General features: G+C 40.3%; 2 protein-coding genes across 2 annotated transcripts in view; one reads left to right on the top strand and one right to left on the bottom strand.

Moving 5' to 3' along the window:
* Positions 1-1,229: 1,229 nt before the first annotated feature.
* On the bottom strand, positions 1,230-5,939 carry eEF2 (eukaryotic translation elongation factor 2). Its single transcript, XM_090159400.1, has 11 exons — positions 5,785-5,939; positions 5,027-5,241; positions 4,757-4,950; positions 4,474-4,682; positions 4,177-4,410; positions 3,222-3,474; positions 2,820-3,154; positions 2,391-2,762; positions 2,117-2,326; positions 1,741-2,056; positions 1,230-1,677 (listed from the first exon to the last, which is right to left on the bottom strand). Exons 1-11 carry the CDS (start codon positions 5,785-5,787, stop codon positions 1,484-1,486), a joined length of 2,535 nt encoding a protein of 844 aa, XP_090015526.1. The 5' UTR covers positions 5,788-5,939; the 3' UTR covers positions 1,230-1,483.
* An 8,553-nt stretch (positions 5,940-14,492) lies between these two features.
* LOC149926595 (glycine receptor subunit alpha-2-like) overlaps positions 14,493-25,015 on the top strand; it is a 49,335-nt gene continuing 38,812 nt past the window's right edge. Inside the window, exons 1-3 of the mRNA XM_090157721.1 lie at positions 14,493-14,599; positions 23,831-24,183; positions 24,271-24,338. Coding sequence (XP_090013847.1) covers positions 14,493-14,599; positions 23,831-24,183; positions 24,271-24,338 — 528 coding nt within the window. The remainder of the gene's footprint in view (positions 14,600-23,830; positions 24,184-24,270; positions 24,339-25,015) is intronic.

The raw sequence follows: 25,015 nt of genomic DNA on the forward strand, positions 1-25,015 counted from the left end.
CGTGACCTTCGGCACTCTCTTCGGTTTTACGATGCAGCTGCGCGGCCCAGGTTTGTTTATTTTCTGTGTTGTATGATCATATGACTGTCAAGTTTCATACTTTCTCTTGCACCGGCCAAGCTATAACTACTGTTTTTTGAAATCGCCTATGTTCTATTGTTTAAATTTTTTATTTATTTTTCCGTTGCTCATTAATTTATTTACCGTAATATTTCCATCATGCCACAAAAAAGGCCTTCATTTGGTATCTTTTTATTTGTACCGTTCTAAACCGAAATTAAAACACCTAGCTGAAAGTCCGGTTTGTACTGTTCTAAACCGAAATGAAAACACCTAGCTGAAAGCCCAAATTTATTTAAACTGTTACCGTTTCTTCCAAATATTTCATTTGTGCCGTTCTAAACCGAAATGAAAACACCTAGCTGAAAATCCTTTATTTAAACTGTAACCGTTTCTTCCACATAGTTCATTTTATTTGCACCGTTCTAAACCAAAATGAAAACTCCTAGCTGAAAGCCCAAATTTATTTAAACCGTTACCGTTTCTTCAAAATATTTCATTTGTACCGTTCTAAACCGAAATGAAAACACCTAGCTGAAAATCCAAATTTATTTAAACTGTAACCGTTTCTTACACATATTTCATTTTATTTGTACTATACTAAACCGAAATTAAAACCCCTAGCTGAAAGCCCGGTTTGTACTGTTCTAAACCGAAATGAAAACACCTAGCTGAAAGCCCAAATTTATTTAAACTGTTACCGTTTCTTCCAAATATTTCATTTGTACCGTTCTAAACCAAAATGAAAATACCTAGCTGAAAAGCTTATCAGCTAGTATATAATAATTTTTTAAAGAAAAACGCTCTAGTTTAAAATTAGGCGCAATGGCAAGAGAAATAACTCTTACATTATAGCCAACTTGTTATTCCGGTTAGCTCTGCTAAAAATAGCTCGCTGCTATTCGAGGATAGTTTCGCAAAGTTTTCCATGGCATACAAAGTCTTTATCTCATCTGGTGTATCATTATTCTTGGTAGAATATTTCTAAGAAAACCATTTTTCAATAGAAAGACATGTTTTGAACAGAACAGGAAACAAGATACAGGTCTTTGCCAAACCCCACCGGGCCAGGGTTTTTAGGAAAATGTTGAAACGAAAAACGTAATTTAAATTTATCTTCACGAAGTTATTCACGCACAGGCAAGCGCAGAAATTACGAACAAACCAAATCATTTTTTTAGTTTTATTTCTCAATTCTCTCAGTTGGGAATAAATACCAAGCTTAGAAAGCTTCTTTTATACAGAATTTATTTCCAGCCGTTTAGATGTTATACATAGGCGAAGGAGGTTAGGAAATAAAATTTCCCTCCCACAAAAAAAAAACATTTTAACAAAAACCAGAAATTAAGAAAATTAAAAAACTGAGGATTTTATTTTATTTCTTTAATTATTTTAATATAATTTCTATCAAGGAGAAATATCCTCATAGTTTGTCCAAGTACTGGTCAACTTCTGGGAGGGACTCCTTCAAGCCTTTCCTCTTACGGGTTTCCATGGTAATTTGATGTGGGCGAGACTTTCCATCAGTTGGATCACCAGGTAAAATTTGCCAGTGATCAAAGACGCATTGTGGGAAAGCTTGTCCGCCGGTGTTAGATCGTAAATCGGCGGTGAAACCTATTTAGGGAAAAACATTTTAAACCCAAGCACTAATAATTAACAAATGCCTTATCTACTCACCAAAAGATTCGTTAACAGGCAAGTAAGCCTTGACAATGAACATGGGAGTACCAGTTACTTGGGATTCTTCAAAAACATGACCACGTCTTCTGTTCAAGACGCCGTAGATTCCACCAACAGCAGTTTCAGGACACTGGATCTCAACCAAGTAAACTGGCTCCATAATACGCGGTTGCGCAGTCAATACACAAGCGTAGAGACAACGACGAGCAGTTGGAATGATTTGTCCACCACCACGATGGATGGCATCAGCGTGAAGAGTCACGTCATAGATGTTAAACCTCACAGCACGCATGTTTTCTTCGCAGAGTGCACCCTAAAAGATACTCACATTTAGATATAGATATCAATTTGTAGCGTGCAATTAATTTCCTACTTCTTTGGTTGCCCATTGGAATCCAGCTACAACACTGTCCTTAATCTCATTCAAGTATTGAACTCCCTTGGTTACATCCACAAGCAGATTGGGTCCAGTTCCTTCTGGTCCAAAACACCAGATCTTACGGGCTTCAGTCGCGTCCCATTCGTACTTGTCACACAAATAACGGGCCCTAGCTTTGAAATCATCTTTAGGATTCACAGCGCCCTAAAATTGAGAAAGGAAATCAGCAATTGGCGAACAACTTAGTTTATCAATCTGAACTTCTTACAGAGTCAATATCTTCTGGGAGCCCATCTTGCATGGGTACAGCTTTCATGTACAAACGATTGTGCTTGTTGGGAGATTTGGACAAGCAAGTGATGCTCGATTCTTCACCAACAGTTTCTCTGTACGACACAACTGGATCAGTTTTTTTCAAGGGAATGCCAGCGTGATCTTCTTCCAAATCTTTCAAGCAGATTTCCAAATGAAGTTCTCCAGCACCAGCGACAATGTGCTCGCCAGATTCTTCAATGATACATTGTACCATAGGATCCGACTTGGCCAACCGTTTAAGACCTTCTACCAATTTTGGTAAGTCAGATGGATTTACAGGTTCAACAGCCACACGCACAACGGGGCTCACGGAGAATTTCATCACCTAAAAGATTAAACGGTTACCAACTGATCAAGCAATGCTATTGTTTAGCCAACTTACTCTCATGTTATGCGCTTCTTTGAAGGTACTAATGGTTCCGGTTTTGACCAAAAACTGATCTACTCCAACCAAACCGCAAATATTTCCAGATGGTACATTTTCAATAGGTTCAACAGCACGACCCATCATAAGAACAGTTCTTTGAATGGCCTTTTCAGCCAAATCGTCCTTTTTGCCTGGAACGTAGTTAGGGCCCATGATGCGCACTTTTTGTCCAGATGACACAGCACCGGAGAAAACACGACCAAACGCGTAAAAACGTCCCTTATCAGATGTGGGTACCATTTTAGAAATATACATCATGAGTGGTCCATCAGGGTCACAAGTTTTCATGGCTACGTTGAAAAAGGTAGAAAAGTTAGTTTCAAATATTTTAGATTTCTGGCTCCATTTGGATCTTACCAATAGCAGCTTCATCATCTTGGGGTCCTTCGTACAGAAGCTCAATTCTGTATCTTTGGGCCGTCACTGGGGACGGTAAGTGAATGGCTATCATCTGAAGCAAAGCTTCTCCAGCAGGGAGCCAATTTCGCATCACAACTTTCAATAAATTCTTTCCATCCTTCTCTTTATCCTCTCCTTTCAAGACAATGTTCAACTTCTCAAGAAGTTTAGCAGTCTCTTCTTTCTTGTAGCCCATAATAGCTTGGAAAATCTGGGAAAAAGAAGCTTAATTAATTATTTATTCCCTTATTAGCAATATACCTAAAGTAAAATTATAAGATTTGTTTGGAAGATAGAGGATGGGGTTCAGAACATATTTAGTTCAGACACCGAAGGCATGCTTCCAACAAGGGTTAATCTTCCTCCATATAGCATTCACCACAAAGCCAATTTTGGGCATTGGGATGCCAAGAATATGAGGATTTGTTTAGCAAAGAACTTATTTGATTACTTAGACCAAAAGTGTGTCAATCATTAATGAATGTTACGAGGAAAATACAAGTTGGGAGGGGAGAAGGGAAAGTATGCCTTAGGGAGGGAAGGAAGTTAAAACCAACAAAATACGCCTCGTAGTGAGGAACTAAGTAGCACTATTCAATGTTAGTGTATTTTTTGATTTTTCGTCGTTCTATGGAGATGCTATCGCCATCTCCCTACGATATAATACCATAGACTAAAAATCCAAAAAGGCTGTATTTTATGTGGTTGATCTAGAGTCTAGCATTCATTAAACCTTTAGCATAAGAAAGTACAGGGATTGTCACACTTTTGGTAATTATGTCACTTTTGCTTAGACCAAATAAAATAAAATTTACAAATAAATGTAGACTGGAATGTAGACTGAACATTCTCAGTAATCTAAATTCAGTTCTTGGTTTAACCTAAAATACTTAAAAAAAGTATCTGAACTCACTTTGTAAATGGGATCCAAGACAAACATGGTGAAAGCTCTCTTGTTTCCATCTTCGTATTTCTTAGCCCATTTCTTGGTTTGGGGGTTGTAAAAGTTCTCTCCCCACAATCGGTTCATCAACTTCTCAACATCAATTTTAAACTTTTCAGCATATATTTCAGAAAATTGTTTAAGGGTAAAAGCCCAACTGTGAAGACCAGAACCAAAGCCAACACTTCCTCTAGATGGATCCACCTATTAAGAAATCTATTATTTAAACATTGCTAAACGTTTAAGTCCCATGGATATAAAACTCACTCTGATGTCCCCCATGGGTCCACTTTCATCGCTGTAGGTAGAAATAATAACATTGGTGTTTTCAATGATTCTCTGAAATGTTTGGTATAAATCTTCCGGTTCTAATTGGAGGGTGAGCAAGGCCAAGTCCATTTTGTTCATGAACAAAACAGGCTTAATTCTTTCAGCAATAGCTTGACGTAAGACAGTCTCAGTTTGCACACACACACCTGATGGAATTAAAAATTAAAATTTCAAGAGATTTAAATATATCTGCATTAAGCTCACGAGAAACTTTACTTACCACTGACACAGTCAACCACAACTAAAGCACCATCAGTGACACGAAGAGCAGCCGTCACTTCGGACGAGAAATCTACGTGACCGGGGGAATCAATCAAATTGATTAAGAAACCATTCTCTCCCTTCTCTCTTTGAGCCTCTTCCTTGATGAAAGCTACGTCTTTTTCTGCTAGCTCGAAGTACATAGAAATAGCCCTACACGAACATTTTAAAATATCGTTGAAAAATCACGCAACTTCAATATCAAAATGAACTATGGAATTATTCATACGTTGATTTGATGGTAATGCAACGTTCTTGTTCATCTTTTCTTGTATCGGTAAATCTCATTTCACCGGCCTTAGCTGAGGCTATGATACCAGCTTTAGATACTAAGGAATCTGTTAGGGTTGATTTGCCATGATCTACATGGGCGATAACTGACATGTTACGTATGTTCTTCTTTTTATTCATGAGACCACGGATCTCATCTACCGTAAAGTTCACCTAAAAAAAAAATTAAAATAAGTAAATTTTGAAAATGAACTAAAAATTGAAAACAGCTGAAGTAAATAGTTAACCATAATATTTTAACCGGTCATTGACTCATTATTGTCCCAAACTTTTACCTTCCCCCCCAAATATCGACAAAAAATATGGTCCTTTGTAAGCCTAGGTCATTGACAAACGTCTACGTCGTCATTTATGTCTTAGTAAACATCAATTTTAATTGTTTTCTAAACTAAAATTCGAAGTTTCTCAAATTTAGAGCTCTTTTAGCAAGTCTCTAAAAGGGTAAAATCCTTTAATTTTCGAAGAATTAAACAATTTTGAAAGTCTACAATATTTAAATCCGGTGAGCTCAAGCCATTTTGGATGATGGCGTAGCTCGTGTCAGCGAAAAAAGGCATAGGCTAAAAAGTTTAGTTCTTCACCATTTTCGGTAAATACGGTACGAAAACTTTGAAAGTTTAACCTAAAAACTAACTAACTGAGTCAACCGTGATTCTATAATTAAGAAATACGAGAATTTAACTTCGAAAACCTTACCATTTTGGCGATTGATTAGGATTCCCAGAGATCTGTGAATAAACGTACGTCCGCCCGAGACGGCAGCGAGTAAAAGGGTGGAAAATATGTTGCCCTTTACAACGCAATCGAATATTTACGTCACAGACACCCGTACAACGGAAGCTGCTTTTTATATACTTCCTTTAGGTCATTGGCGGGATTTTTTAAAGAACCTTCAACCGGAGACGCATAAAAATATTCCCTTTGTTATCATTTAAGTGCCATTTTTTACTATACTTTCAAAAATGTATTTATAATACAAAATTAGCTCTAAAATAAAGAAATATAAATTAATTTTAAAAATGTTTTATTAATATTTCTCAGTTTGAGTGTGAAAATGCAAATTATTCAATTTAATTTGCGACCAAAAACTATCGCTACGCCCCCTTTGGTTCGCCATTGAAACTTAGATAGGTATAGTTACGTATATATCAAGTTGATGTATATTGGTATAAATATTATAAGATGTAATCGCTGAGCCATAGAAATCTCATAGGTAACTAGAATGCTGCCGCCTACGGCCGAGATTGACGCCAGTTCGCCTTGAACCTTCAGCCAATGAGAGGCCGTAGAGTGGTTCCGCCAAGGTGGATAATAATCCTCCTTGGATCCGCTACTATAGCGGGAGATAGGTGACGTCATTATCTCTGGTGACATTAAATTCTTGGCAGAACCACTCTTTGAGCTCTGATTGGCTGAGATCTGGCTATCGTCTGCCACGGCGTTTGGCCCATTTGCCAGTTACACGGCAGCATTCTAGTTACCTATGAGATTTCTATGCGCTGAGCTCTTCGTGAGCCGCCCTGTTACAAAAGGGTGTCTTTCAGACGGCAAATAAAAAAAAATTAAACCTTAAACCTAGGTAGCGGCTAAAGCAGACGCTATTAGTTTTTCCTCATCGTTTGCTTATATTTTGATAAGTTTATTTAAGAAAAAACGTTCTGATGACTTTTTAATTTGTCTGTAGCAGACGATAGATCATAGGCGCTTCATGGGAAAAACTAGCGCTGTTACGCCACCTAGACTCGTTGCCGGGGTTAACGTAGTCAGTGTAGGGAACTGTTGGCTCGCGTGGCATGAAGGGCTTGCCACCACCCTCCTACGCATTGTAACCAGGCGACCTGTTTAATGGCTGATTATTATAATAGTAGATTTTTCGTTGATCAACGAAGTTATCGGCTGTAAGAACATGTCTTTTCGTTGCTCAACCAAAAGCAAAGATTGGACCAGTTTAATAATTCATTTTTTTTATGGGCATTGAGGCGGGACCAGTTTAAAAATTCAAGCTTACTTCCAATTTCTACTCCGACTTTTTTCTTTTTTTAATAATAATAATTCCATAAAAAATAATTTACAATGGGACCAATAGAAAAAAAATCACAGTGAGGGCAAAGATAATTTAAACTCGTACCCTAGATTCGAAATCACTCTCTCGCGCGTTGCCGATAGCGTTTACCCACTTCCCGCCGGAACTCAGAAAAAATTCGCTCCATGGTTTGCGCCTTACCGCAACCACGGCCAACTGCGATCACGCGCTGCCGCGCTATATCGCGGCAGCGCGTGATTGCAGTTGGCCGTGCCACAACCGATGGAGCCCGATTTTTCTGAGTTCACGTGCCGGAAAAGGGTAAACGCTTCGTAACAAAACCGTCAATGGGAAAGCTCTCAGTATTCGAATCTAGGGTACGAGTTTAAATTATCTTTGGTGAGGGTCACTGGTTTTAAGGACCAGTTTATTTTTGTAGACAATAGGGGTCACTAATCCTAAGGACTAGTTTAAAAAAATTCCTTATTTCCAAGACTGCCAAGGAAGGCACGTGACCAAGAGCGCGAGCTCTCTTAGCATTTTAGTCGCTCGATTTTAGTACTAAGTGCTTGACCTTTCCGCAGGCCGTAGTCTTTAGACACCATCTGTTGGTGACTTTTAATATAATTTTTAAGCAGGAGACAATGGCTCTCGCGACGATAGCACGAGTTTTCTTACCGATATATAGCGCCTTATAAGGATAGCCTGCAAAAATTACGCGTTTCTGCTAGACCTTTATATACGTTTCCTATACCTATGGTTTTACCATTGAAAATATAGAAGAGGAATAGCAACTGGATCTTGTATCTAGAGGTTCCAAAGCTAGGATTTTGTTAGGGTTACTTCCGGTTTATATATATTTCAATAGACGAGCCGGTATGTCATACTATTACTGTTACTACTATTATTATTATTTCATTATGCCTAAATGATGTGCCAGATTTACCTATGTGCTACGTGTGCTGCAACACAGTGCCTTAGCAACCTCCGCCCTCCTGCCCTATAGTAGCGTATTAGCAGATGCTGTTAGTGTTTTGCAGCCAGTAGCGTATATATTTAAGCGCATTAGATGGTCATGATGGATGAAATAGATGAATAGAATGCAATTACGAGACCCAGATTTAGGTTTTTTTATATAATTTGTAATAGCAGACGCTAGATCATATGCGCTACCTCGGAAGAGCGTGCAGTGCCACCTACATGTAGGAGAAACAAACACAAGGAGAGAGCAGCTAGCCTTTAAACACGCTAAGGCAGTGTTGTGTACAAATTTAATTGAACGAACCTTTACGCTGAGCGTTTTACGGGCACCGGGGGAAGATAATTTCCGAATTTCCCCCTTCCGACGTCAGCAGGTGCTAAAGCGTCTAAACAATGACAATTGTACACAAGAAAATGCACGACTTTTGACGGATTGCGTTCTATTTGTGTTGGGTGCTGTGTTTGTTGCTCCTAGGTGCCACCTAGTCGAGATGCTGTACCTCTTTTATATTTTCAATGGGTTTACCAGGGTTATTCAAGTTTTAGGAGGCTGGATTACGACGCTATACCAGTTATGGAAATGCATGCCTCACAGTAAGGCAAACTCCCCCCCCCCTCCCACCTGAGTGAGGAAGGGAATTTTACTTTCATTTCAAAAAGCGATCTGTATTGCAAATACATAAAATATCGTGGGAAAAATAAGTAAACATTGGTGGGTCGATTTAATAAAATTTATAACTTAGAAAATAAATGACAATTTTCAGTAATGTTTTAATGTTTGGAATTTAAAAATCATTGCGCAATACCGAGGCCTAGCACAAATACAGGTCCCAAAGGCGGGGAATTCATTTCCTCGCCTTAAAATTTTCGTCGATTTTAAAAGTAGATTACGAGCGAAATAATTAAGGGAAATTATGAAAGTAGTCTTAAATAAAACCTGGAAACTTACTAAAAATCATATGAAAAATTCCAAGTTGAGTACAAACACTAAAATTATTAAAAAGTCTCCGAATTGCAACACAGTTACTAAAACAAATTCCCGTAGGAAAAGCATTAGGGAGAAAAAACAATTTTCACGAAAATTCGTCCGCTTAGACTCAGTTCGTGTCTCCGCCGTTCGGCAGAGCCACTTGATTTTTGAACCCCTCCTCTTCTATGGAGATGTCCGCTCCTATTGACTGAACGCAGTATCAGTCACGTGCTTCCTCCATGCTTCCGCTATCTAACCTCCTAAAGCTGAATAACTCTGGTTTTTCTATATCCTTAGGTGGACTCTTTTGTTCTGCTCCCTAGCGGCTAACAGCCCGAGGGGTCACACGTTCAGCAAAAATGTGTACGGGATTTTACGCGTAATTTCAAGATTTCTGGTTGAATTTCGGATTTCTTAACTTTTGTTCTGGATTTCCGGATTTCTCGTGGGATTTCGGAATTTCACGTCGGATTTCGGGATTTTGCAATTTTTCGATTATTTGTCGGATTTCGTGATTTCTTACCGGATTTCGAGTTTTACCGTCCGATTTCCGGATTTCTTGCCGGATTTCGAGATTTGAAAAAAATCTACGTATTTTGAAGAAATCCAAGCTGGATTTTGAATTTCTTGGAAAGTGTCGGGATTTCTTTGAACGAATTCGAAATGGAAAGTGACGAATTCGAGCAACACTTTTGCAGGGTCTGAATGTAAAAAAATAGTAATAGTGTAGCTCCGGGCAACTTCGGGAAGGCAAATGGTTTTCATCTTTTGACAATAATTTTTGAAATATTGCCACCAGGTGAACTACTGTTTTGGGAATGCAATTTTCTCCGATCAAAGGGAATATAACCTCAGGTATTTGGTGTGGAACACTAAAGTTTGCAGCTCTGGCAGCTCTTACCTTTGGTTTGAGAAGTGTATGGCGCCACTGTACAGGGTAATTTGAAAATTGAAGGGGTCTTCCATAAAGATTGCTTTCCAGGTTATATTCTCTTAAATATTTTAAGCGAAGGGTATACAAAATTAAAACGCCTTCGAAATGAAAAGTGACGAATTCAAAATGAAAAGTGATGAGTTCCAAATAAAAATTAACGCCTTTAAAATGAAAAGGGACGAATTCAAAAGGAAATGTAACGATTTCAAAATGAAAAGTGACGAATTCAAAATGAAGAGTGACGAATTCAAAATGAAAAGGGACGATTTCAAAATGAAAAGTGACGAATACAAAATGAAAAGGGACGAATTCAAAAGGAAATATGACGATTTAAAAATGAAGAGTGACGAATTCAAAAGGAAAAATAACGATTTAAAAATTAAGGGTGACGAATTCAAAATGAAAAGTAACGAATTCAAAATGAAAAGTAATGAATTCAAAATGAAAATAACGCCTTCAAAATGAAAAGTAATGAATTCCAAATGAAAATAATGCCTTCAAAATGAAAATTAACGCCTTCAAAATGAAAAGTGACGAATTCAAAAGGAGAAGTGACGAATTCCAAATGAAAAGTGATGAATTCCAAATGAAAAGTGACGAATTCAAAATGAAAAGTGACGAATTCAAAAGGAGAAGTGACGAATTCCAAATGAAAAGTGATGAGTTCCAAATGAAAAGTAACGAATTCCAAATAAAAAGTGATGAGTTCCAAATGAAAAGTGATGAATTCCAAATGAAAAGTGATGAATTCCAAATGAAAATTAACGCCTTCAAAATGAAAAGTGACAAATTCAAAAGGAGAAGTGACGAATTCCAAATGAAAAGTGATGAGTTCCAAATGAAAAGTAACGAATTCCAAATAAAAAGTGATGAGTTCCAAATGAAAAGTGATGAATTCCAAATGAAAATTAACGAATTCAAAATGAAAAGTGACGAATTCTAAATGAAATGTGACGAATTCAAAATGAAAAGTGATGAATTCTAAATGAAAAGTGACGAATCCGAAATGAAAATTACCACCTTTAAAATGAAAATTGACGAATTCAAAATGAAAATTAACGCCTTTTGTTGTATCAACATCGTTTTTGGCTGAATGTGAGTTTTGCTGACCAATGGGAAAATGATATCTACTAAAACTTTCTATTACCATGAATGTATTCATTTCAATCATGAACATCTAACTACATTGTTTTGTTTGCCCTTGGTCAGTGGCGTAGCGAGGGGGTGGAAGGGGGACAACCGCTCCAGGTGCCGGTGACTTGGGGCGCCAAATTATTAAAATTGATTTGTTGGATTATATATTAAACCATAAGTCTATATTATTATTCTATAAGTTTTTCACTTTGGGGAATATTTTACTGAGAGCTAGTAACAGAGTGACGTCATCACAAGAAGAAAATCTCCCCCTAGCGAGGCACTGTCAAAGGCTATGTGTGACGCGTTAGCAAGTGAACGCAAAACGGCGTCGAAGCCCGTAATGCCGTCTGTCTTGTGAATAGCTCTAAGTAAAACTTTTGCATGTGAAGAATAGGAAGTGTCACACTTATGTTATAATATTATACACTTATGATTAAACTCATTATTGTTGAAACTTGAAAAGTATACTTATTTTAAATAAAACCTAAAAATGTTATTTTCGAAAAAATTGAATTTGATGATGTGTATTGATCAGTTTTCAGCAGTGAAGTGTAAAACGCAACACTCGCAACTTGTAATATAAAGTACTATAATGCAATCTCCAGATGATATACATAATTATTTAGATGTGATTTTCTAAATAATATTGTTTTGTAGGGACTATAGCCTAGGCTTTACTTTTTATTATAACAAATAAATTTTAATAGTTTAATAATTAAATTATATTATGACTGATAATGATTAGGTTTCGTTTGGAAAGGAGGTATAAATATGTAACTGGGCGATGGTGGCAGTCAAAGGGGGAGCAAATTTGGGTGTTTTGTCCTGGGCTCCCAATATCTTCGCTACGCCACTGCCCTTCGATGGAAGGGACCAAGTTATGAGGACGTTGGTCTTGATGGGCAACGTTTTGAAACTTGGCTATAGTTTCATTACCAAGGCTTAGCGTAAAATTTATTTCGTAGCATTTTTATACACATCTTTTCAATAAAACGAAAATAGGTAAAAAAAATTAACAACATATACCTTTATTATTAATTTTCTATTAGTAGATATATTTTTCTAAGAATTACAAGAAATTTTCTTTACCGGTTAAAAAGCGCTATCTGGGAAACGTTTTTCGTACCAATGCCTGTCTCTTGATTGGCAACATCCACACTAGCCCAAGATCGTTTGATATTCGTGGCATCTAGGAGCAACAAACACAACACCCCACACAAGGAGAACGCAACCCGTCAAAAGTCGTGGATTTTCTTGTGTACGTTTTTCATTGGCTAGACGCTTTAGCGCCTGCTGCCGTCGGAAGGGGAAAATTCGGAAATTGTCTTCCCCCCGCCCGTAAAACGTGCAGCATAAAGGCTCGTCCAATGAAATTCGTACACAACCCTTCGTTAGCGTGTTTAAAGGCTGGCTGCGTTCTCCTTGTGTTTGTTGCTCCTAGGTGGCATGACGGATTTGCTAATTTTGTCAATTTATCTATCAGTGGCAAAGAAAGGTGGTAGAATATACAATATAAGTATGTCATAAAAGAATTTTCTTTAAAGAAGAACAGCCAAGCTTTTCCAAATATGGCCTTATTTCCGTATCAAAAGATTAACAAGACGTTCAATATACTAACACGTACCTTTTTTGTCTTGAAAAAATAGCTTTTGGCCGAACAAGTTGAAACGAAAAATAACGCCAGGTGTTTGGGTTCGAATTTTCACCGCCATCTTAGGGGCTGCCGCCAGCGCCCCTAACCCCGTATGAGCGATTTGCGAACTATCCTAACTTTTAAAATCACGCAATTTAGGCTTATGTCTCTTATAACTGGAAAGCGCCGCGCGTGCAAAACAATTTTTTCTGTCTCACCGACTTCTTCCCAAAATTTCTTTATTTTATTAAAAATTAACCACTCAATATTTTTTGATGCGGTTTTCGCCATAAATTTTAGTTTTTAATGGGCTATAGGACTATCTAACTGGTTAAAGCTTGACGGTTCCCCTTTAAGCCTCGCGGTGACGTGATTTTGTTTCTAGGCTGAACTTTACAATAGCGCAATGTTTATAAGAATTTTTGCAATTTTGGGTCCCCTTATTGTATGTTCCGTGTGAAACAAGGTCTCATGGAATTTTTTTCTATGCAAATGTTTTAGAGAGGCATACTTATGAGTGATTTTGTTACATATGGTGGGTAGTTAGAAAACCAGGCAACATTTGTCATACTTCTCGATATTATGTTACTTATAATATAATTTATTTTATTTCCAGTCTTTTTTTGCCTGTTGTCAGGCCTCAGACATTCATTATAGATCGAATTTTCCTCTGGAAGCGACGTTTGTCATTCAGTCTATGGCTACGTTCAGTAGCTTGCAACAAATTAAACGTTGCAGGATTTCGGAACCGGTTTTCTACTGTACGCTTTTTTCCATTTCGGGTGTGACGTAGCGTTGCTGAACCGTTGCTGAAACATTTGAACCTGCTCTTCCAGCCGGTTTCTTCGTTGTTAAACGGAATCGTGACGTCACAGCACGCGGGAAGACTAGCTGCGGACGTCACAGCAGACGATATTTTATAAAAATTACAACAATCGTAAAAAAGCGTTCAACAAGACAGTATAAAAAGTCTCAACGGAATCAACGCAAACGTAAAACGGTATGAGACCGTTAAGCTTTACTGAAAGTAGCCCATATCAAATAAGGGTCAATAAATCGTAATTGTCAAAATAATCTATGATACTTAACCAAAAATAAACAAGCCCACAAAATGTAAAAAAGAAAAAGAATTTTTTTCAATCAAGTATCAAAAACAAGCGAATGAACCGCGGTCCTGTTACTCGGAGCTACTTCGGGATAGAACGGCGAGAGAAAGTGTTCGCGCAAGCAGTGTGGGGCGGCCAGTGAGCGTCTCGCGACAGAGAGTTGTGTGGGGTCCTTTGGAGCAGTTGGCGGCGCTACGGCTCGCGCGGAATCCACGTGTGTGTTTTATACCGGCAGAAACGAAACTTACGTAAGCTATTCTCGCTTGACACGGCACGAAGAAAAGTCACTAATTTCAGGAAACGGTGATTTTGGGAGAGCCCCTTCCCCCCGAGCCGATCCCTTGCTTCTGTCGGAACAAAGTTATCGAGCGCCGGGCTGAAGGAATCCCAAGAATCGGGAATCTTTTCTTTTCGGGACTTTACTTCAATTTCGTTCTTTTTTTGGTGTCGCTCGCGCGGGTGGGGTGTTTGGCGAGCCCGTTTTTCGAGCCTCGAGAATGGTACGAGAAAGCGGTCTCCAATTACCGGCGTCGTCGTCCCAAGAAGCCCAAGAGCAGAGTCTCCACATCCCCACGCGGAGTTCCATCCCGGGATTTTAAAAACAGGCTACCTACGAGATTATGATTCGGCGGAGACTCAGCGTCCACTACCCCGACGCGTCGTACGCCAGCGCCGTGCTTTTGGTTTTTTGCGTGATGGCCACTTACGAAACCACTACCACTCAAAGGTAATCAAATTAAGCTCATTGCTGCCGTCTCAACTTACACTTCTCTTCCTCTTCTTCCCTATTCTCTCTTTTGGCAAAATTAGTTCTTTCCCCGTCGCTTGTTGATCCGCACTTTCGAGAATACTTACTTAATATGATTAAAATAAGCAATTTTACTACATTAAGTATAAATTAAATGAATACTGTATGAAAACTAATTTTAACTTAATATGATTATTTCATACGGTAGTTAAGTAAATTTGCTTTTACTAGAATAAGTAAATAATAATAACAATAATCAGCTAGGCTAATACCCTAGGCACCATCTTAGGCCTAAGTCATCAAGCGAATTTTAAAGCCAATAATTCAGGTGGCCGGGTTACAATATTAATATTTTAATATTTTTAACATTTTCCAATAAAACTCTTTACCCGAATGCAATTTAAGAACGTGATTTGATATTAGATAAGCTAAGCCTTCTCTAGAACAGTGTAAGATAAACTTGTACGAGCTATGTTCATTTGCATTTACCAGAAATCATGTAAACAATTGTCATTATTATATTTTTATTTTTAACCTTTCTTATTAAGCAATTTAATTAGTTTATTCTTTTGCGTTTTTACTAACATAAAAGAACGTAACGATATGCACCGATGCTTTAAAAATGCATTATGAAAATCCTTACGAAATACAAAAAACAATTTTGTGTTTTTTCATTTAATATTGTACATTATGTTAGTTTAGACGTATTTCTATTTAAATTTCCAAGAAATGACAATTACATTAGTGACAGGCGTGACTAGTTATATTCTTGTATTGTCCGTTTCAAGGCGTTTTCAAAAAAAAATAAAACGCCACAGGAAAATATAATATCAATCAAAATCAAAGCTGACAAAACGGGGTTTCTAGTAATTAACTTTATTTCGTCGCTAAAAAAAGTGTGAAGGAAAATGGCGTTAATTAAAAACCTGAAGAAAATCCACACTTCTTTCGAGGCGAAAAGGGAAAACATACATTTTAGAAAGAAAATGATTAATTCAACAATCTTCAAGCCGTTGTGAGCAATTAAGGAACTCTTGAACAAGCCTTTGAGTCTAAAGATTACGAAGGAAAATAGCCTTGTTAATTTTCAAAAGCAAGCGTTTTCTGTAGATGGTAGATTTACAATTCTATTTCTTAGTAATAATCTGTAACACAGACTACTAAATTGAACCGAATGCGAATGATTTTCCTTCGTAAATTAACACGAGCTAGAGTGTTAAGGGGGAAGACTACTGTGGCCATACTCTACTTTCGCGCAATTTCAAGCTGAACTCTTTTAATTTTGTATTTTAACTTATAAAATTAATATTTATGTCTAGAACAGCCTCTTGGTTATTGATTAAAATAATTTTGACAATTTTAAATTTATAAGTAATTTAGTTATTACGTTTTAATTCGGACCCCTTGAGCTAAACAAGTTGGACAAGTGCCCAAACTAGCCTTTAGTTAGGACCTTATATCTCGTTAACTATTAATATGAGAATTATCAAAATTATTTTAAGCACTAGAGGAAGGTTCAGCCTAATAACAAAAATATAATTACATTGCGTAATTGTTAAAACAGAAACGTTAAGCTTGAACGAAAAAGAGGCTTTTACTGTATTCTTCCCCCTTAAGTACGGTAATTGTGAAATCTTTGGTAAATAAAAAATAAAAGGTCCTGCTTAGACATTTATGTGAGAAGGCATACAAACAGTGGCGCACCGAAGGGGGCAGAAACGGCTCCCCTTCATAGCGTACACTTTTTTACTTATTTTTTTGTCGGTGCCTTCCACAAGCAACTTTAATTAATTTCAATGTAAACACTGGTGTTCGGACCATAGACATTCCGTCGCCCTAGATATTAGTTTTCCCGCTATACAAATAAACTCAAAGGCCTATAAAACTTTGAAGTATTTTGTAACATTGAGGAAGCGGAAACAATTAGAATTGGGACGTTTGGTGAAATCTGTGGCGCGATTAGTTTTCTGGACTGACGTCTCCTCCACAAGCCCGCTCTGAATTTTAATCGAATTGAGAGGGACCGCGGATAGAAGGGCTGCGGGTGGGCGACTGGAGAAAGAACTCGCGAAAAGCCCGCTAATGACTGGTCCGCTTAGTTATGATAATAAATCCATTGTCCCATCCACCTGTTCGCCGGCAGATATTTGATTGCGAGCATTCGTTAGAAAAGATGATGACCAGTGCCCAACGCCCGATATTCTGCCAATGACAGAAATCAGTTAAATTCGAATTGATCTGCAAACTTTAAAATTCATTTTATTTAAGCTTTGGACCTTAGTTTCTTAATGCTATGCAAATTTTCACATAGCTCACGCGTAAGTAGCGTATTAAAAACAAGGATCCTATATGTTAGAAGGATAGGTAGCCCTCCGGCGAGCCCGTGTTTTCAAAACGCCGGCAGCGCCGTCGATATTAAGAGAGCCTCTAAACGTGGGACGTCTTGTTTCTATTCCCTCAAGGACAAATTTTGGCGGCGCTTCCTCCATGTTTTGTCCTTGACGGAATCCAAAGACGGATTCTCTATCGCGCGTGACCCGCCGACGGCGCTGCCATTTCTCGTCCCTAGCCTCATATCCTTCTAACTTATAGGATCCTTGTTAAAAATAAGTGTTCCACTTGTATAGACGATACAACACTGAATAATAAAAAACTAGCGTAGTTCTATAGTTACAGTAATACCATTTTAGAATTAGTTTTAGCATAAGTAGCATATTGTCATAAGTATGCACTTTTTATTCTTATAATGATAATTTTATGACTGAACCTTTTTTCGACACTGACACTCTGGCCCAGCTCCGACTTGGACAAGCTACCAAAATGATTAATTATTATCGTCCTTGGTAGAAGTTTATTTTGCCTGGGATATATTTAGACACTAGGGGGCTCTGTGCTGAACTAAAACCTTGATTTCGCAATAACACTGAAAATTACGTGACAATTTTTGCTAATTGTTATACTTATTGTTATTATGTTACTTACCCTCATATCAGAACTAGTGCCGTTTTAAGACCTTCGTCGGTCCTGTGGAACTAAGACCTTCGTAAGCCCCTGGGAACTAAGACCTTCGTTGGTCCTGGGAAACTAAGACCTTTGTCGGTCCCGGGGAACTAAGACCTCTGGGAAGTAATACCTTCGTCGGTCCTGGGGAACTGAGACCTTCGTCGGTCCTGGGGAACTGAGACCTTCGTAAGCCCCTGGGAACTAAGACCTTCGTCGGTCCTGGGAAACTAAGACCTTTGTCGGTCCCGGGGAACTAAGAGCTTCGTAAGCCTCTGGAAACTAAGACCTTCGTCGGTCCTGGGGAACTAAGACCTTCGTAAGCCCCTGGGAACTAAGACCTTCGTCGGTCCTGGGGAACTGAGACCTTCGTAAGCCCCTGGGAACTAAGACCTTCTTCGGTCCTGGGGAACTAAGACCTTCGTCGGTCCTGGGGAACTGAGACCTTCGTAAGCCCCTGGGAACTAAGAGCTTCGTAAGCCCCTGGGAACTAAGAGCTTCGTAAGCCCCTGGGAACTAAGACCTTCGTCGGTCCTGGGGAACTAAGACCTTCGTCGGTCCTGGGGAACTGAGACCTTCGTAAGCCCCTGGGAACTAAGACCTTCGTCGGTCCTGGGGAACTAAGACCTTCGTCGGTCCTAGGGAACTGAGACCTTCGTAAGCCCCTGGGAACTAAGAGCTTCGTCGGTCCTGGGGAACTAAGACCTTCGTCGGTCCTAGGGAACTGAGACCTTCGTAAGCCCCTGGGAACTAAGAGCTTCGTAAGCCCCTGGGAACTAAGACCTTCGTCGGTCCTGGGGAACTAAGACCTTCGTCGGTCCTGGGGAACTGAGACCTTCGTAAGCCCCTGGGAACTAAGAGCTTCGTAAGCTCCTGGGGAACTAAGACCTTCGTCGGTCCTGGGGAACTGAGACCTTCGTAAGCCCCTGGGAACTAAGAGCTTCGTAAGCTCCTGGGGAACTAAGACCTTCGTCGGTCCTGGGGAACTGAGACCTTCGTAAGCCCCTGGGAACTAAGAGCTTCGTAAGCTCCTGGGGAACTAAGACCTTCGTCGGTCCTGGGGAACTGAGACCTTCGTAAGCCCCTGGGAACTAAGAGCTTCGTAAGCTCCTGGGGAACTAAGACCTTCGTCGGTCCTGGGGAACTGAGACCTTCGTAAGCCTCTGGAAACTAAGACCTTCGTCGGTCCTGGGGAACTAAGACCTTCGTAAGCCCCTGGGAACTAAGACCTTCGTCGGTCCTGGGGAACTGAGACCTTCGTAAGCCCCTGGGAACTAAGACCTTCTTCGGTCCTGGGGAACTAAGACCTTCGTCGGTCCTGGGGAACTGAGACCTTCGTAAGCCCCTGGGAACTAAGAGCTTCGTAAGCCCCTGGGAACTAAGAGCTTCGTAAGCCCCTGGGAACTAAGACCTTCGTCGGTCCTGGGGAACTAAGACCTTCGTCGGTCCTGGGGAACTGAGACCTTCGTAAGCCCCTGGGAACTAAGACCTTCGTCGGTCCTGGGGAACTAAGACCTTCGTCGGTCCTAGGGAACTGAGACCTTCGTAAGCCCCTGGGAACTAAGAGCTTCGTCGGTCCTGGGGAACTAAGACCTTCGTCGGTCCTAGGGAACTGAGACCTTCGTAAGCCCCTGGGAACTAAGAGCTTCGTAAGCCCCTGGGAACTAAGACCTTCGTCGGTCCTGGGGAACTAAGACCTTCGTCGGTCCTGGGGAACTGAGACCTTCGTAAGCCCCTGGGAACTAAGAGCTTCGTAAGCTCCTGGGGAACTAAGACCTTCGTCGGTCCTGGGGAACTGAGACCTTCGTAAGCCCCTGGGAACTAAGAGCTTCGTAAGCTCCTGGGGAACTAAGACCTTCGTCGGTCCTGGGGAACTGAGACCTTCGTAAGCCCCTGGGAACTAAGAGCTTCGTAAGCTCCTGGGGAACTAAGACCTTCGTCGGTCCTGGGGAACTGAGACCTTCGTAAGCCCCTGGGAACTAAGAGCTTCGTAAGCTCCTGGGGAACTAAGACCTTCGTCGGTCCTGGGGAACTGAGACCTTCGTAAGCCTCTGGAAACTAAGACCTTCGTCGGTCCTGGGGAACTAAGACCTTCGTAAGCCCCTGGGAACTAAGACCTTCGTCGGTCCTGGGGAACTGAGACCTTCGTAAGCCCCTGGGAACTAAGACCTTCTTCGGTCCTGGGGAACTAAGACCTTCGTCGGTCCTGGGGAACTGAGACCTTCGTAAGCCCCTGGGAACTAAGAGCTTCGTAAGCCCCTGGGAACTAAGAGCTTCGTAAGCCCCTGGGAACTAAGACCTTCGTCGGTCCTGGGGAACTAAGACCTTCGTCGGTCCTGGGGAACTGAGACCTTCGTAAGCCCCTGGGAACTAAGACCTTCGTCGGTCCTGGGGAACTAAGACCTTCGTCGGTCCTAGGGAACTGAGACCTTCGTAAGCCCCTGGGAACTAAGAGCTTCGTCGGTCCTGGGGAACTAAGACCTTCGTCGGTCCTAGGGAACTGAGACCTTCGTAAGCCCCTGGGAACTAAGAGCTTCGTAAGCCCCTGGGAACTAAGACCTTCGTCGGTCCTGGGGAACTAAGACCTTCGTCGGTCCTGGGGAACTGAGACCTTCGTAAGCCCCGGGAACTAAGAGCTTCGTAAGCTCCTGGGGAACTAAGACCTTCGTCGGTCCTGGGGAACTGAGACCTTCGTAAGCCCCTGGGAACTAAGAGCTTCGTAAGCTCCTGGGAACTAAGACCTTCGTCGGTCCTGGGGAACTAAGACCTTCGTCGGTCCTGGGGAAATAAGACCTTCGTCGGTCCTGGACACAGTGCCCACTGTGCCCATTAGATAAAACGGCCTATATAATTTATCTCTACGATAGGGGTATACATATCCCTATACTGTTTGAAACATGCTCCTTCGCAGGCTCTCGCTGATTTTGCTAAATTAAATTAGGAAGACAAAAATAAATACGTTATACAGTGACTTTTCAAAGCAATATATGTATTACATTTTACATCGTTATTCGGAGTTATTCAAATGATGAAGTTTGAGCAGTGATGTGGTGTACGCTTAGGGGTATTTCTCTCGTAAGAGTTATATTATAAGCTTCAAATTTAATATAATTTATTTCATTGAATTCCAAAAAATCAAACAAAACATTTCAATTTTATATTTCCGAATTTACGCATTCACTGGAAAGATCAGTATAGATTCGGGTTATATTTATGAACGGTTTTAAATTTAATGGAAAAGTGGTAAAAATATGTTCAAAAAATACCGCTAAATTCCTTTTGGAAACTTCTATGGCGTAGACGCTTGACTGAAGATTTTTCGTTAAATTATTCCTCGTGGATTTCTTCCAATCATCATCAAAAAGTTAGTTTTTTCCGTCTGAAGGCACGAGAGAATAAACCGTAAATTTGCATCCGTTTAAAAGGGCTGTTAAATTGTAAATCCATCCGTTGATATACTCCCTAACCGAGGTAATTCCGCAAAATCTTTACCATGGATTACGTTAAGACAATAGAATTAACCGCCTTTTAAAAGAGAGAAAAAATAATTAATCACAATAACAGAAAAAGAAATACTCTCCAAAAGAATAACTCACTCGGCTAATGCCAAAAAAGAGAAAGGATTGGACGCTTAATTCTTCAGTTATGCAAATGGAGACACTCTAGTACATACTTGGTCAGTCACCGCTTTCGGCTCGAGCGTAAGATCTTTGGGGCGACCTTCCGCAAAAGCCGAAAGACCGAAATAATTACACGCCCAGGGCTTAATCCTATCCAACATCTCGCCTTCGACTTCCGGAATATATATTTCATCTTCTCCGTGTTCTGTATATCTTTAAACTCTAAGGCCATGTTCGCACTTACCCCTAAAATCGTTTCGTTTTAGATAACTAGTTTTCGAAACCAGCGTGAGAAATCGCTTCGCGTTGGTTCGGGAAGCAACGCCGACTCGTCCGAGTCCGCTCGCTTAGAATCGCTTTCAAAACGACAAGGCGGGGAAGTCAAATTGTTCGTACTTTCCAAAATAATGGGAATACAATTCTAAATAATGTCAAATAATATTACTGTATGTATAGTAAACATGATTAACTAATTGTTTTGGGATACATTTTAGTATTTAAAAAATTCTGGTCATAATTTGGTAATGACGTTAAGCCTTGGCTATAAGCGAACCGGGGTGAAGCGATTTCGCAAGTGTGAACCAGGAATTATCGCTATAGTCTCTTTTCTTCTTAAAGTTGGTAATTCCTTTTAAACTCGCCGTTGAGCAACTTGAGCCCATCCCGCCATCCGACCCTCTGTCGTCTCCTCATTTTGTATTCGAATGGAAAATGCCGATATATGAATTTGCGTTTGCAGATCTTTTAAAATTTTGTTTTTCCCGAAGTCTGTCATTTGTACGTACTATTAAATTTACCCTTTTCCCCGCGTTTGATCTTACTCTCTTTTGGATTATGAATATCAACGCGGAGAAGTCACGTCTCCGCTTGGACGTTCTTCGCATCGTCGTAACGTACGAAATCCGTATTGGCGTAACCGTCGCGATTTACGAGTTAAGGAGTTGAGGCAGACGGTCTGATGTATTTTGGATGGCGGAGCACTATACTCAAGGCGATATATTAGCATTAGCGGCTTTGTTAAATGGAGTCCGTATATTACTGGAAATATTAAAGGTCTACCGTAGAAAATATAGAAGAGGAATAGAAACCATAAGTACCCGTCGCAAAATTCTAGCTTTAGAACCTCGAGTTGCATTTAAAAGCCTTGACCAAAAAGCCTAGAGTTGCTATTCCTCTTCCATATTTTCTATTTTAATGGCGGCTGCATAACGTACCTATTCGATCCCAGCTTGTGGCACTGGGTGACAACTCGGAACAACTCCTTCCGCGTTGAGTTTGAAAGTTCTCTCCCCACTGGTTTAAGGGGTTTTCCCTCGAGCTCTTAGGTTTCCCCTTCCATAACAACTTGTTAAGGTTAAAGGTAATAGTTAGTATAGGGAGCTGTTGGCTCGCGTGGCATGAAGGGCTTGCCACCACCCTCCAACGCGTTGTAACCGGGACACCTGAAGTAATGGCTTTAAAAGTCGCTTGACGACTTAGGCCTAAGGTGGTGCCTTGGGTTTTATTAGCCTAGCTGATTATTATTATTATTATTAGTATTTAAAATACATGGATAATTTAGACATGTTTGCCAGTATTCAGGATAAAATGGCAGAGTGAATAAATGTTTGCTTTTGTAGAGACGATTACGCCACTCCTATAGTAGTGGCGTAGCGAGGGGGTAACCCATTACCCCCTGAAACATTTGTACAATTTGTATTGAGAGTCCCCACACCCAAGTACGAATTAAAATCCAGGATACGCCACTGACGCGTAGCCGAGTTGCGGAGAACGGCATCTTTTTGTTTCTGGCGGTTGATGAGAAATTCCCGGTCGAAAATTGCCCATTTGCGGGAGTAGATTTCCGTATTTTCTTTATCTCAGCGCCGAATTAAAGTAGTCGACAATTAAAACTGTCAAACTTCCCTCAAGATTAGAGATCGGCGGAGCAAATAAATAAACCGGCAAAATTTCGATTAATCATAAAAACTTTGGTTAACTGTTTATTTACGAACATTTTATACGAATAAACAACGATTTAACATGCAAAAATAATCGGTTTTTTCTGATATTTTTGGATAATAGAGCGTTCTATAAAATCGGTGTGATGTGCTTTCCCCCGTTTGAGTTCGAAGGAGGTGAATGTTTGGCCGGTTTTTAGTGTGAGATAAAAATATTTATCTAGCGTAGTTGCTAGCCTAGGCTTCACTCATTTCCGGCTTTCCGCGCCGTTTTTCTTATTTTAAATGATTTTTGTAATAAATGTATGATGGCAAATAAGCAAAATACTAGTCCCAAATCCACGGGTTTAAAAAGAAACTTAGATCATGAAAATATTCTTAACCCCAAACATACTTCAACACCTCCCACGTACAACTCCTAAAAGGTACGTCTCTAAAATATTCATAAGCTGAATTCTCTTAAACCAAAGAATAACAAACGTTGTTAGTCCTGCTGAACTAGCTCTATAGTTTGTATGAAAAGTTTGGCCGGTTTTGGGCCGATTTTATAGAACGCTCTATTGTCGGTTATGAATAAAAATAAATAATTGTATAATTTCGTATTCAATGGCCGATCTCTACTCAAGATGTTTTTCTAATCTCCTCGGCAGAGCCACGGCGGAGAGTACGCTATTTATCGGCAATGAGACGGCGAGCGAGACGGGACTGGCGGAATCGGGCTCGACGGAGAAATCAGCCCTCGGCAACGGCGGCGTCACCAGCTCCGATTCTAGTGGCTCCCCCTCGAGGCTGGCGTTGATCAAAGGGGGCCCCGGAGACGAGGAGAGCGGACCGGATGACGGCGCCAAAGGAAAGCGCAAAGAGTCCAGGAATAATAAGAAAACGGAGCTACTAAATCGCGTCAAGGAGCAGACCGCGTCGCAGCAGACGCCGCACAGACTGGCCTTCCTCGACGGCGTCTTGGAGGGCTACGACAAGAGAGCTTGGCCCTCTTACGGAACCGGTGAGTGGACGGGGGTGCTTGTAATTGGGCCCTCCGATTGCGTTTCCTCGATTTTTGTTTTTCTAATGATTTTGTTTGTACAACCAGGTTCTCCCACCCAGGTGCAGGTCAATATGTACGTCAATAGCTTGGGATCTGTCAACGCGGCCAACATGGTTAGTACGAAATTAAGCTTATAATTGTCTTTCAGAAGTCTGTCAGTAAGTCGAAATCATTAGATTATAATTGACGTCATTACCAAAAAGATAAATACGCGACTTGTTTTAATGTCTCTTACTTTTACAAATCTACGAGGGCGCGCTACCGTCGCAAAAGGAATTTAGCATTTTCTGGCGCCCGTGCAAATCGCTCGTGCGAAGAATATACTAATAAAACTGGATCTTGTGACGTAAGAGCAACATTTTAACAAGTTGGGAAAGACCACTTTTCCTTTTATAAAATCAACTAAAGCCAGGCTCACACTTCGCTTAGAATCGCTTTCAAAACGACAAGGCGGGGAAGTCAAATTGCTCGTATTTTCCAAAATAATGGAAATAAAATTCTAAATAATGTCAAATAATATTACTGTATGTATAGTAAACATGATTAACTAATTGTTTTAGGAAAATTTTTCAAAATTCCGGTCATAATTTGAAATGCCGTTAAGCTTTGGGTATAAGCGAACCGGGGTGAAGCGATTTCGCACGTAAGAGCCAAGAATTATCGTCGGCGGTCAAAACTGGCGTTCAAACCGACCTAAACTGGGCTTTAAACTCTAGTGTGACCGTGGCTTAATAGTCGGGCATGGCTTCCTGCACGTGACGATGTCAGTACGAGGCAAAGAGCGCTTAGT

This window comes from Leiobunum rupestre, chromosome 9 (genome assembly GCF_980474605.1).
Source record: "Leiobunum rupestre chromosome 9, qqLeiRupe1.1.hap1, whole genome shotgun sequence".
Lineage (NCBI taxonomy): Eukaryota > Metazoa > Arthropoda > Arachnida > Opiliones > Sclerosomatidae > Leiobunum > Leiobunum rupestre.